At 46.2% G+C, this 11,205-nt stretch overlaps 3 protein-coding genes across 3 annotated transcripts; all 3 read right to left on the bottom strand.

The window, feature by feature from the left end:
• Nucleotides 1-92: 92 nt before the first annotated feature.
• LOC4815476 (probable pyruvate dehydrogenase E1 component subunit alpha, mitochondrial) lies at nt 93-2,347 on the bottom strand. Its single transcript, XM_033381961.1, has 2 exons — nt 1,649-2,347; nt 93-1,582 (listed from the first exon to the last, which is right to left on the bottom strand). Exons 1-2 carry the CDS (start codon nt 1,835-1,837, stop codon nt 179-181), a joined length of 1,593 nt encoding a protein of 530 aa, XP_033237852.1. The 5' UTR covers nt 1,838-2,347; the 3' UTR covers nt 93-178.
• Nucleotides 2,348-2,498: 151 nt separating this feature from the next.
• Pdha (Pyruvate dehydrogenase E1 alpha subunit) lies at nt 2,499-5,748 on the bottom strand. Its single transcript, XM_001355601.4, has 5 exons — nt 5,451-5,748; nt 5,094-5,162; nt 3,458-4,022; nt 3,059-3,381; nt 2,499-2,997 (listed from the first exon to the last, which is right to left on the bottom strand). Exons 1-5 carry the CDS (start codon nt 5,508-5,510, stop codon nt 2,815-2,817), a joined length of 1,200 nt encoding a protein of 399 aa, XP_001355637.1. The 5' UTR covers nt 5,511-5,748; the 3' UTR covers nt 2,499-2,814.
• An 845-nt stretch (nt 5,749-6,593) lies between these two features.
• On the bottom strand, nt 6,594-8,592 carry wds (WD repeat-containing protein wds). Its single transcript, XM_001355600.4, has 4 exons — nt 8,444-8,592; nt 7,972-8,231; nt 7,282-7,907; nt 6,594-7,196 (listed from the first exon to the last, which is right to left on the bottom strand). The coding sequence occupies exons 2-4, from the start codon at nt 8,225-8,227 to the stop codon at nt 7,008-7,010; spliced, it is 1,071 nt and encodes a 356-aa protein (XP_001355636.1). The 5' UTR covers nt 8,228-8,231; nt 8,444-8,592; the 3' UTR covers nt 6,594-7,007.
• Between the last annotated feature and the right edge of the window lie 2,613 nt (nt 8,593-11,205).

Here is an 11,205-nt window from a genome sequence, read left to right on the forward strand (position 1 = left end):
TGCAGCGAGAGAAAGAGGTGGCAAAAGCTCACATCGTACAGGTGTCTGTGGGGGATAAAGCTCCTGGGACCCAAAGCTGTCCGCTCCCAAAAAATTTTTCTTCAACAAATAGCTTTATTCAATTTAGTTGGTTCGTGTCTTGACTACAGCGTAGTGGAAGCATCGTTGGTCCTTCCGTTCACTTTTTCGCCGGTGGTGCAGCTGGGGGAGGTGCTCCTGGTGAAGCTCCTTTTGCAGGTGGTGGAGCTCCTTTTGCAGGTGGTGCAGCCGCCGGTGGTGGGGCTGCTGCTGGGGGAGCTGCAGCTGGTGCTGTAGCACCCGCTGGTGGTGGAGCACCCGCTGCTGCCGCTGGTGGCGCTTCTCCTGGTGGTTTTGGTACCTCCTTACCCTCGGCCTTAGCCTTCTCTGCCCTGGCCTTGTCGGCCGCCTTCTTGGCTTCGGCAGCAGCAGCCACCATGGCCGCATCCCCCACAGGCACATTCTTTATTTCGCTTTGGGGCGTCGCCTTTGGCTTGCCCAGACACAACTCCGATATACGATGATGCTCCAGATGGTAGCCATGGACATCCCGTATCCTGGGCTCCAAGTTCTTGGCATAGACATCGGCATGCAGCTCGATCGGATCCACCTCCTTGTCCTTGGCCGCCTTCTTGCAGTCGTCGTCCACACGTTTCCTGGTCTCCGTCTCGATCTTCTTCAGCTCCTCTTCGGTAGCCAGGCACAGGGCAATGATCTGACCGCGAAAACTCGTTATGGGATCCCGCTTCTCGCGCATCTGCTTGACCTCATCCCGAGACCGATACGAGGTGCCCGGATCGGACATAGAGTGGCCCACATATCGGTAGGTGTTCATCTCGAGAACAATCGGCCCATGGGACAATGCATACTCTATGGCAAATTGTGTGGCACTGCGAACGGCCAGCACCTGATTGCCGTCCACCCAGAGGCCGGGTATGTATTGTCCCCGCATGTAGAAATCGGTGCTGGCGGCGGCCCGATTCGCCTTCGTGCCCATCGCATAGTCGTTGTTCTCGCACACAAAGATGCACGGCAAGCACCACAGCTTGGCAATGTTGTAGGCCTCGAAGACCTGGCCCTGATTGGCCGCACCATCACCATAGCAGACGATGCAGACACCGCCATCGCGCCGGAATTGATGGGCCAGAGCCACACCAGCGCCCACAGGCACCTGAGCGCCCACAATGCCATTGCCTCCGTAGTACCGCTCGCTGTACATGTGCATCGAGCCGCCCTTGCCTCGACTGCAGCCAGTACGGACGCCAAGCAGCTCGGCCATCATCTCATAGATGGAGACGCCCATCAGGTAGGTCCAGGCATGACAGCGGTAGGCTGTTATCATCGAGTCCTGCTTGCGCATGCGGGCATGCATGCCCACGGCGACTGCCTCCTGGCCGATATACAAATGACAAAAGCCCCTGATTTTCTTCTCCTTGTAGTAGTTGGAGGCCATGGTCTCAACGCGCCTCACCTCCAGCATCTGACTGTACATCTTCAGGGCATCATCGCGCGACAGCTCCACATCCATGGGGGGGCCCGAGTCCAAATCATAGCACTTAAAGGTCTGCTTAAGCAAATAGGAAAGACTCTTGATTCATGGTAGGATTACCATGGTACCTCTGGTACTCACATGCTCCAGGGTCACGCTATTGCAGTCCTCCGACTTGTGCCGCCTGCCGTCTGCCGAGATTGACAAGGCTCCTCCTCGTCTCCTCCAGCTGCGCGGCTCACCCGTCCAGACGTGGAGAAGCTGCTGTCGCAGCGGTGACTGGACACTGCCCAAACGCAGCAGGCAGCTGCCGCCGTTTTTCTTGAGCATTCTCCACCTTACGCTCCGACAACCGCCGATCGCTGAGGATACTGAATAGGACCCCCGTCTGAATAGGAATTTATATTATTTTGCAAAATTTTGAAAAAAACACATCGAAGATTTAGTTCAAACAGAAACTACAACGAAACTACGTTCCCAAAACGATGACAGCAAAGGAAAAAGGCAAAGACAGAAACTGAAACGGAAACCAAGTTTCTTTCCGTTAGAGAAAAAGACAGAGAGAGAGAATCTCCGAAAAAGAAAGAGTTGAAAAGAGTGCTACAAATACGATTATAAAATAGTCACTACTTAGATATATAAGAGATTTCAATAGATTTTTAAAGGAGATGGCATTTCGATTGCTTTCTTTTCTTGTGATTCTTGTGATAAACGAATTCAACTGTGTCGAAGCACACGTTCCTCGACACTAAGATACCGACATTTTCTTCACATAAAAGAGTCTGTTTGAAAGCCTTTAAATCATGAAACTATGAAACTAAACGATCTCTAATTTGTTCTAAACACAGACAGACACATTTAAAGGTTTCTAAAACAATATACAAGTTATATAACACATTATTTGACTTATGTAAATATAATCTAAAATATCAGACAGACCGACCAAGAGAAGCGTATGCCATCTCCTTTCATTGATCATTTAGTTAATCAATTAATATTTATATGTATATTTTCAACAATTTACACCTCGCTTTATCCATATTGAACACGTTCACAATACATCCAATAATATCCAATGCAGTTTTTCCCCCAACCATCTTCCAGGGTGAGTATTGGGGGGTTCTGTGTGTGGGTATGTGCTTCGATTCGCTAAGTTGTGGGGGGGGGGGACTCCTTGAAGGAGCCTCTACTAAAGGCCAGGGGCTATTCCATCTTTCGGCTTAAGAGCTAGAGATTTCGTGAGTGTTATGTGTCTTGTGTGTTTGCGTTTGCGTTAGCGTTTGAGGAGGGTGGTGGTTTCGGCAGATCTAGTGATTGACACCCTTGCGCTCCTGGATGTGGTCCAGATTGAAGCTGTTGGTGCCGCGCAGCTTAGTCTCCAAATTATTGGAGGACACATCAGTCCAGAGATGGCTGACAGCCAGCTCGGCATCGCTCTTGGCAAAGGCAGTGGCCTCATCGATTTCTTTGCGCACCTTCAGATCGATCGCCTAAAAAGAAAAGCGCATTAAGCCAGGATAACACACACGGAGACACGCCTATAAACCCCACCTTGACTTCGTCGGTGGTGATGAGACCCAGCTCAATGCACAATTCCTTGAAGGATGTGATGGGATCACGCTTTTGGCGCACCTCCTGGATTTCCTCGCGGGTACGGTACGAGGTGCCCGGATCAGACATGGAATGGCCCGAGTACCGATACGTGTTCGTCTCCATCACCAGGGGCCCGACGGTGTTCACGTAGTTGATGGCAAACTCTGTGGCACTGCGCACGGCCAGCACGTCCATGCCGTCCACCCAGATGCCGGGCAAGGCGTCGCCGCGGGTGTAGTAGTCCGTGTTGCAGGAGGCACGCTCCGAGCTGGTGCCCATGCCTGCCAATAATGCCGTATCGATTGATTACAGAATCCTCCTTCACAGAGAATCGCATCTGAATGCTGTATCACTTACCATAGTTGTTGTTCTCACAGACAAAGATCACGGGCAACTTCCACAGATAGGCCATGTTGTAGGCCTCGAACACCTGACCCTGATTGGCGGCACCATCGCCGTAGAGGGCCAGGCACATGCCGCCGTTGCCCTTGTACTTGCAGGCCAGACCCACGCCAGTGCCGAGCGGCACTTGGGCGCCAACGATGCCATTGCCGCCGAAGAAATTCGGGGCATACATATGCATGGAGCCGCCCTTGCCGCGGGCACAGCCACTCTGGGCGCCGGTCAGCTCGGCAAGAACACCGATGGGCGAGACGCCCATCAGATATGTCCAGCCATGGACACGGTATGCGGAAATGATGTTGTCCACATCTCGCATGGCCGCCTTCATGCCAACAGCGCAGGCCTCCTGTCCGGAATACAGATGACAGAAGCCACGAATGATCTTCTCCTTGTAGAGATTGCCGGCCGCCGTCTCAATGCGTCGGATCGTCTGCATTTGTGTATAGTACTTGAGCGCCTCATCCTTGGTCAGTTTTACTTCGGTGGCCGGTCCTTCGTCCAAGCGATGCAGCTTGAAGGGCTGCAAAAAGATGCCAATGCGAAACGGTCAAGAATGGTATTTCTCGGGGAAAATAAGAAAAAGGTATTATGGTATCATCGAAGAGACTTTCTCTTTGGGAGACCAAAGCTATCTGATAAAGAATTTAGATGGCTGTCATATACTATAGAACGTTTACTAAAACCTTTAATTGGCCTGGATATTCTGCATTTAAATTACTCAAAAAACTAGGGGAGTGGCCCATTAAGGCATTTTCCAAATTACGAATTTCTTCAGCTCAAATTTAGCCTTTTCTATGATCAATCATGATCATGATTCGCGATGTACATATATCAACCTTTTAAAGAGCTATGTTAAACTCTACATAATATTGCTAGAATTTGAATAATTAGATAAGAAGAAGAATAAATAATAAATACCTATGTTTTGGATATAATTTCAGTACCAAAAATTCCAAAATAGTTAACTGTTATGCAAAAGCAACTGCATTCTGATTAATTTATCAATTAGTTATCGAGCGTTCTTATGCTTCCTGCAAAATATTAATACCTACTCAGATCCTGACGATATTTGTGCCATATACATATATGTATCTTAAAAACCGTGAACAAATTTCTAATAGCACACAAAATTTGGCATAGAATAAGAAATATATAGAAATCCCTTATGAGTTTGGATGATTGATGCCACCTTCTGGGTAGGTGAACATTCGAATGTATGAGTGAAGGGATGGCCTGATAAGAGGGAGGTGTAAACAGCACAAGATCCAATCAGGGATAGAAAGAGACAGAGTGATGCTGATATGGTGCTTTGCTGTGCGGTGCGTGTCGTCTCCCCGTCTCGGTCACGCAGCGGCCACGCAAAAAGCAGCGCGCGTCGTGACCTTGATCATTTTGAAAATTGACGGAAGGCATTGCCGGTTAACGGTGAGAGCATTGTGTGTATGTCAATGCAACCCTGTGCACTCACACACACCAGAACACGCACACACACACACACACACACACTTTTGTTATCTGGTAGTAAAGCGCATTATGTAATACGTTGGTGATTTCAATTTGATTTAATTTCCGTCGATCCTCCAACACTTACGCGATTCACTTGCACCGTAGCCTCCGTGGCATAGTTGTTGGTTTTGGCCACGCCAGCCTGTGCTGCATTCTGGAATAGACCGAAAAATGATGATGAATAACCTCGACAGATGTTTAGGCTTAGCTGTTGATGATGATGCTGCCGTTGCTGCTGCTGCTGCTGCCGCTGTCGATGATGATGATTATGATGTTGCAGCCGCACTGTCCAGTGATTGCTGTTGTTGCCGCCACTTGTGCTAATGCATTTCTTTGTTGTGTGTTTTTGGTATTGTTGTTGCTGCTGTTGTTGTTTTTGTAGTGTTTGCTTTTGCTCGAGATTAGTGATAACAACGCTGGGGTTAGTGACAGGATTACGTACTTTTTGCAATTGCTTAACAATAAGTGGGAGTTCGCTAACGCGTGACAGAGTACGCAACATTTTTCGGCAAGACGATTTCGCTAAAACTGGTTAAAAAAATTCGACTAAGGGGCTTAACGCGATCGAGCTATAACTATATGTGGATCAAGCTGGCTGTCTCTGTCTATCACGCACTGAGCACACCGCACTGCCGGGCCGTCGTTGTAAGTGTTAAACAAAAAAATTAGATTAGTTTATCAATTTTTCTATTGCTCTTTCTTGTTCGCGTAACAGCTAGTGGTGGGTGGACCATCGATGGCCCGCAGCGATATGCGCAAGTGGAACTATCGATGGCGGATTTGCATACATGCCGATGTATCAATTGGAGCACAATGTGTGGGTGGCGTTATCGTTTGCGGGCGATTTGTGATTACCCCATTATCCCAGGTATGGCTGGAAGCACAGATCTCAACGAACTTTCTGCAGAAAAACAAACCTTTAACCTTTCTCCAAACATAAAAACACATTCTCATCCCGGTCTCAAAGATGTAGTTTTATTTCACATTAAAGATCTCAATGTCAGTTACCAAAACCGTTTCCGCTAACGTGCGAACCATGAAAAAAGGTGTATATTCAGTTCCATAAGTATACGGTCTGGAATTGGACTTATTGTTGCTACTGATCCAGTACCCGATGCCAACAGAGCAAAAAGAGTAAATAACCGTTTCGAAGAATTTCGATATTTTGGTTCGATAGCCACGGAACTTTTCCGAAATCAGCCAGCCCTGTTGAAAGTACACCCACTTGTAATACTGGTAGATGCAGGGTTGAGTTTCCGGGCGCGCCAGTTGGCACAGTTCAAAACAAGGCACATTCCCTGACTATTATAGCAATTCAAGTGCTGTACGATTAAATCATATTGGACCTGCCACAAATTTACCGCCCCACCTTGAATCAGAGCTGGACCCGCAATAAATATACCACTGGAAGATGTACAAATAAGTGACGCGCGCAGAGTGGGGCTCGAGCTCGAGGACTTACAGTCGAGCGCCGCTTTGCGCGCGTCTGTTTTTATTTCAGTTAAAATGTACATTTCGTATTTTATATGTATTCTTTCCCGTGCGCCAGGCTCTTCTGGTTGCCGGCGGCACGTATATGTTTGGGGTTGTGCTTAAATTTAGCTATCTTTCTACACCGAAAGATCATCAATTTGTGTGTTGCTTTTTGTTGGGGCTAATGCGGCAAATGTTACAATCGTGTTTGAGGCGAAACCCCCAGTTGTCTTACTGTTGTAGCCAATAAAATAGGCTAATAAATATCTATACATACAATTTTTAGCTTAAGAATGAATAACTATCCTGAACTTTTCCTTCTTACCATACATCACCATACTTCGCAACATAAATCCTCGAAACTACCTCGAAACTTTGAAAAATTGTGATTTTGGGAGTAGACGATTAAGATTTTACGCTTACAAAAAAAAAGTATTGTGAACATTAAGATTACGAATTTATGTGTGGGGTCGGTGTGGGGGGGGCCACTGCATTTGCTGGATACCAGCGATAGCCGGCACGTCCTCTATGTGTCTGATTTCCACAGTTTTATGGTCTTGTCGTTCTCGAGCGCAGCGGAGGCGATGATATTCTCGGTGGGATGGCAGGCAGTGCAGAGTACAGTATCGGTGTGCCCCTGCAGCTTTTGCACCACCTCCTTGCTTTGCAGATTCCATATATAGACCATATTGTCCTCGCTACCACTGACTATCCACTACAGGGGGGGAGTTGTAAAACAAAAGCGGTCGCTCGTATTGGGAAAACCAATCAAAAATATAGCCTAGCCTGTGGTTACTCACCTTGCCGCCGGTGACAGAGAAATTCGCAAATATGCAGTACTTCTCGTTCTTGTGACCCGTGTAGGTCTTGAGACACTTGCCCTTGGAGTAATCCCACAGCTTGAGAGTGTTGTCCAGAGTGGCCGCCAGGATGTACTTGCCGTTCGGCGAGAATTTGACAAAGCTGACGGGCGGATTGTCGTCGTCGATTAGCGTCTTCAGACACTGTCCGCTGGCCGTGTCCCAGATGCGGCACAGTCCGTCGTAGCTAGAGCTGACAATCAGTGACCCATCGCGATTGAAGTGCACCGCCGACACGGGATCAGAGTGGGCGGGCAGTGTCTTCAGGCACTTGCCAGTACGGACATCCCAAATGCGTACGCTCTCATCAAAGCTGCCAGAGACAATCAGGTTCGACTGCGGATTAAAGTTGCAGCAGAACACATAGTTGCTGTGCCCCTTGAGCGTCTTGAGGCTCTTGCCAGTGCTCAGCTCCCAAATCTTGAGGGTCTTATCGTCGCTGCCGCTGACCAGTAGACGCGAGTCCGAGCTCCAGGCGACATCGCTAATGCCCAGCTTATGCCCGGAGATAGTCTTCTCAAATTTTCCATCGTACGCTCCCCAGATTTTAATCAGTTTATCAGCAGCTGCGTTGGAAAGCCATAATTTTAGCCAAAAAACTATCTTAAAAAACACACGCTTAGTACTCACATGAGCTGGCCAGCCATTCGCCGTTTGGGCTGAACTTGACCGCAGATACCGCCTTGGTGTGGCCGGCAAGAGTAAACTTCAACGTATAGTTCGGCTTCACCGACATAGAGCTCTTGTTCGAGGTGGAGTTCGAGGATCCCGAGACATTGGCATTGGGCTGAAGAGAATTGGGCCCGGTGGGCGCTGTCGGCATCGGCTGTTGTGGGGGATGCACAACGCCGGGATGGTTGGGATGAACGGGTCCAATGGGCACCATCTTGCTGTAATATATATTGATGCTGGATGTACATTTCAGTTGCACCTTTTCAACCCTCGCACGGCACGCGTATTCTTTTCATTTCTTGTCTCAATTTTTGCGTTTTTGCTGCTGCTGCACGTGCCTCTTCTTCTTGCTTTTAAACACTGCATCCCTGTGGTTCGCGGTTTGTCTTTTCAATGTTGTTTTTTATTTTGGTTACACTTTCCGCCTTACCTCTGACCGGTCTGAAACTGAAAATTAGCTGGCTTGGCCTCTGTGTTTTGTCAAAAATTGTTTGTTTGGGCAAAAATTGGCTCGCTTGGCACACGTGAAAAAATTTGAGTAGTGTGACCGCGGAGGAGAAATACGGTCTGACTCTCCGAAATATACCGAAAAATACCGTAAATATACTGACGAATTCAAGTTATATTTTACATATTCCTCGTTTTTTATCTTCCGTTGAATATTACTAACTATATGGAACATTTAGCCATGCCCACATAATTTTATACGATTGATGAATCAATTTTCTACATAACTGGATAGTTTTTTGTCCTTACTTTGATTGTATTTGGCTAAAACAAGGCAATAACAAAGTAGTTCCAAAAAAAAACAGTCGCAATGTTGTTGGTATTTAAAGACATGATGCGTGTATAGGCCTTTGTACACCCTACTTCGCTAATTTTGTATGAAGATCAAACGTAATTTATTAAGACCTTTTCTCAAATTGATATTCTTTAGACATATTCAAGTACCTTATTAGTATCTTGTATATATTTATCTCGATCCTGATACCTACTGAGCCTTGGAAGACAAACGTATTCATAATTCTATAACATCCATTTCCCCCAGGGTATGTGTGCATGGAATGGGACTCATTGTTGTGAACCGGCTATGACGACTAATTCTTGGTTAATCTTTCTTCCGTCGAATATTCCCAGCTATATAGATCTCTTATTTCTGCCCAGATAATTGTGTATGATTGCTGAAGCAATTTTGATCAAGATTAACTATATTTAAGTACTTGCATGTTTTTTGTTTTGACAAAAACACGATTTCAACAAAAATGTTCAATAGTCGCAGGTTGTGACGTCAATGTTGCTGGTATTTGCAGACTCATTTGTTGTCAACCAGGGTATGGGCGTTTGTATACCCTATTTCGTGAATATTATATAATGATACTGTTTTCCAAGCTGCTTTCAAATGTAATTAATAAAGGCCTTGTTTTAGATTGCATTTTTTTGGTCTATTCATGCATTTGATTAGGTGTTTGTATATAAATCCTGATCCCAGTACCAGTTCATTGTCTCTGTAGACCGACGATGAGCTGCAAAATATCGTTTAAAACAGCGACTATCTAGTTTTTGCATTAATTAGAGCCTGGAATGACACACATTTCCGCAATTCTTTATCATCCATTTCCCCAGGGTATGTGTGCATGGAATTAGCAACATGTTTGTGTTTGGAATGGGACTCATCTGTTGCGAACCGGGTATTGCCAAATCCGGATATTTCAAGCTATATAGAGTTTTCAGCTTTGCCCACTTAGCTTTATCCCATAGATAAATGCATTTTTTACAAGATTGCTTCTTTTAATTACCTTTATGTATTTTATTTTGACCAAAAAACGGTTTTCAAGTAAATGTTGCCGCAACATTTGTGTATGGAATGAGACTCATTGCTGTCAACCGGTTATTACCGATTCTACCCGATTCAAATAAATACCAAAATATACGGTCTCATTTTCAAAATATACCGAGTGGTGCGCGCCAAATCTAACTTTTTTGAATGTGAGCGACAAGGATTTAAATGTTGTCAACCGGGCCTTTATCTATGCCCACATAATTTTATACGATTAATGAATCAATTTTCTACTTAACTAGCCAGTTTTTAGTCCTTGCTTTTATTGTATTTTGACTAAACAAGGTTTAAGCAAAATAGTTCCACAAAAAAACAGTTGCAATGTCGCTGGAATTTGAATCCTGATACCTACGGAGCCTTGGGATGACAAACATATTCTCAATTCTATAACATCCATTTCCCCCAGGGTATGCAAAATGTTGTCGAACAGTGCTGGCCCATACAAATTGAATTGCCAGCAGCATAACACGTAAGAAAACGTAAGTGAGTATGGATGTGACAGTCAAAAGCTGTTTGAAATAACTGTCGACTAAGCAGCCATACAATAAAGCGATCCCCATCCTGGACCCTCTCAGCCCTTGCTCAAGCATCAAATACAGTTTGTACATACATATTAATTTCATGACAATTTCAATGATTTCGTTTATCCACAGTCTCTGCTGTTGTTGCTGTTGCTGCGGCGATCGCCATCTACGATGTTCATCTGCTGCGTAGCCAAAGGGGGGGGCATTCGTCTCTGGTATCGCTGTGGCTGAGGCCCTTCTATATCTGTACAAACTTAGCTTGCTTTGGCAGCGGAACAACGCCTACATTTTTTCCTTTGACACCAAATTTGGCATTAGAATGTCCACCGTTTGCTGCGTGTTGATGGGCTGCACTTAACGTGTAGGGATCTTGTAGAATTCTCGCATGACCTCTCACGCAAGAGCAATGCAAGATCGCCACACGCAGAACCGAAGCCCATCAAAACGGAGCAAGCCGTGGCTATCCTCCGGCCAAATCTGGTGTCAAACGGAAGAAATTGTTGACGTTGTAGCGCTCCAAGGCAAGCTAGGTGTATGCAGCTATAGAAGGTCCTTGCCCTTGCGAGTCCTTCTCATCCTTGCCCCCGCCCCTGTCGATCCTTCTTGCAGGGCGAGCCCCGCCCTTCATGTCATTCGTGAAAACATTTGGCTTGTTGCTGGGTGGTGCCCCTGCGGATGCGGTGCAATTTGATCCGCGCGTTGCGTAAGCGAAGGCCTATGAAGGGACGGACCGAGACCGAATACTCGTAAAATGGAAGAAAGAGAGCAAGAGATTCGTCTTACCCAAGTCGAAAAACCGATTTGTTTATTTATGCGTGCGAGTGCTGGGAT

Source organism: Drosophila pseudoobscura, chromosome X, assembly GCF_009870125.1.
Source record: "Drosophila pseudoobscura strain MV-25-SWS-2005 chromosome X, UCI_Dpse_MV25, whole genome shotgun sequence".
In the NCBI taxonomy this organism is placed as follows: domain Eukaryota; kingdom Metazoa; phylum Arthropoda; class Insecta; order Diptera; family Drosophilidae; genus Drosophila; species Drosophila pseudoobscura.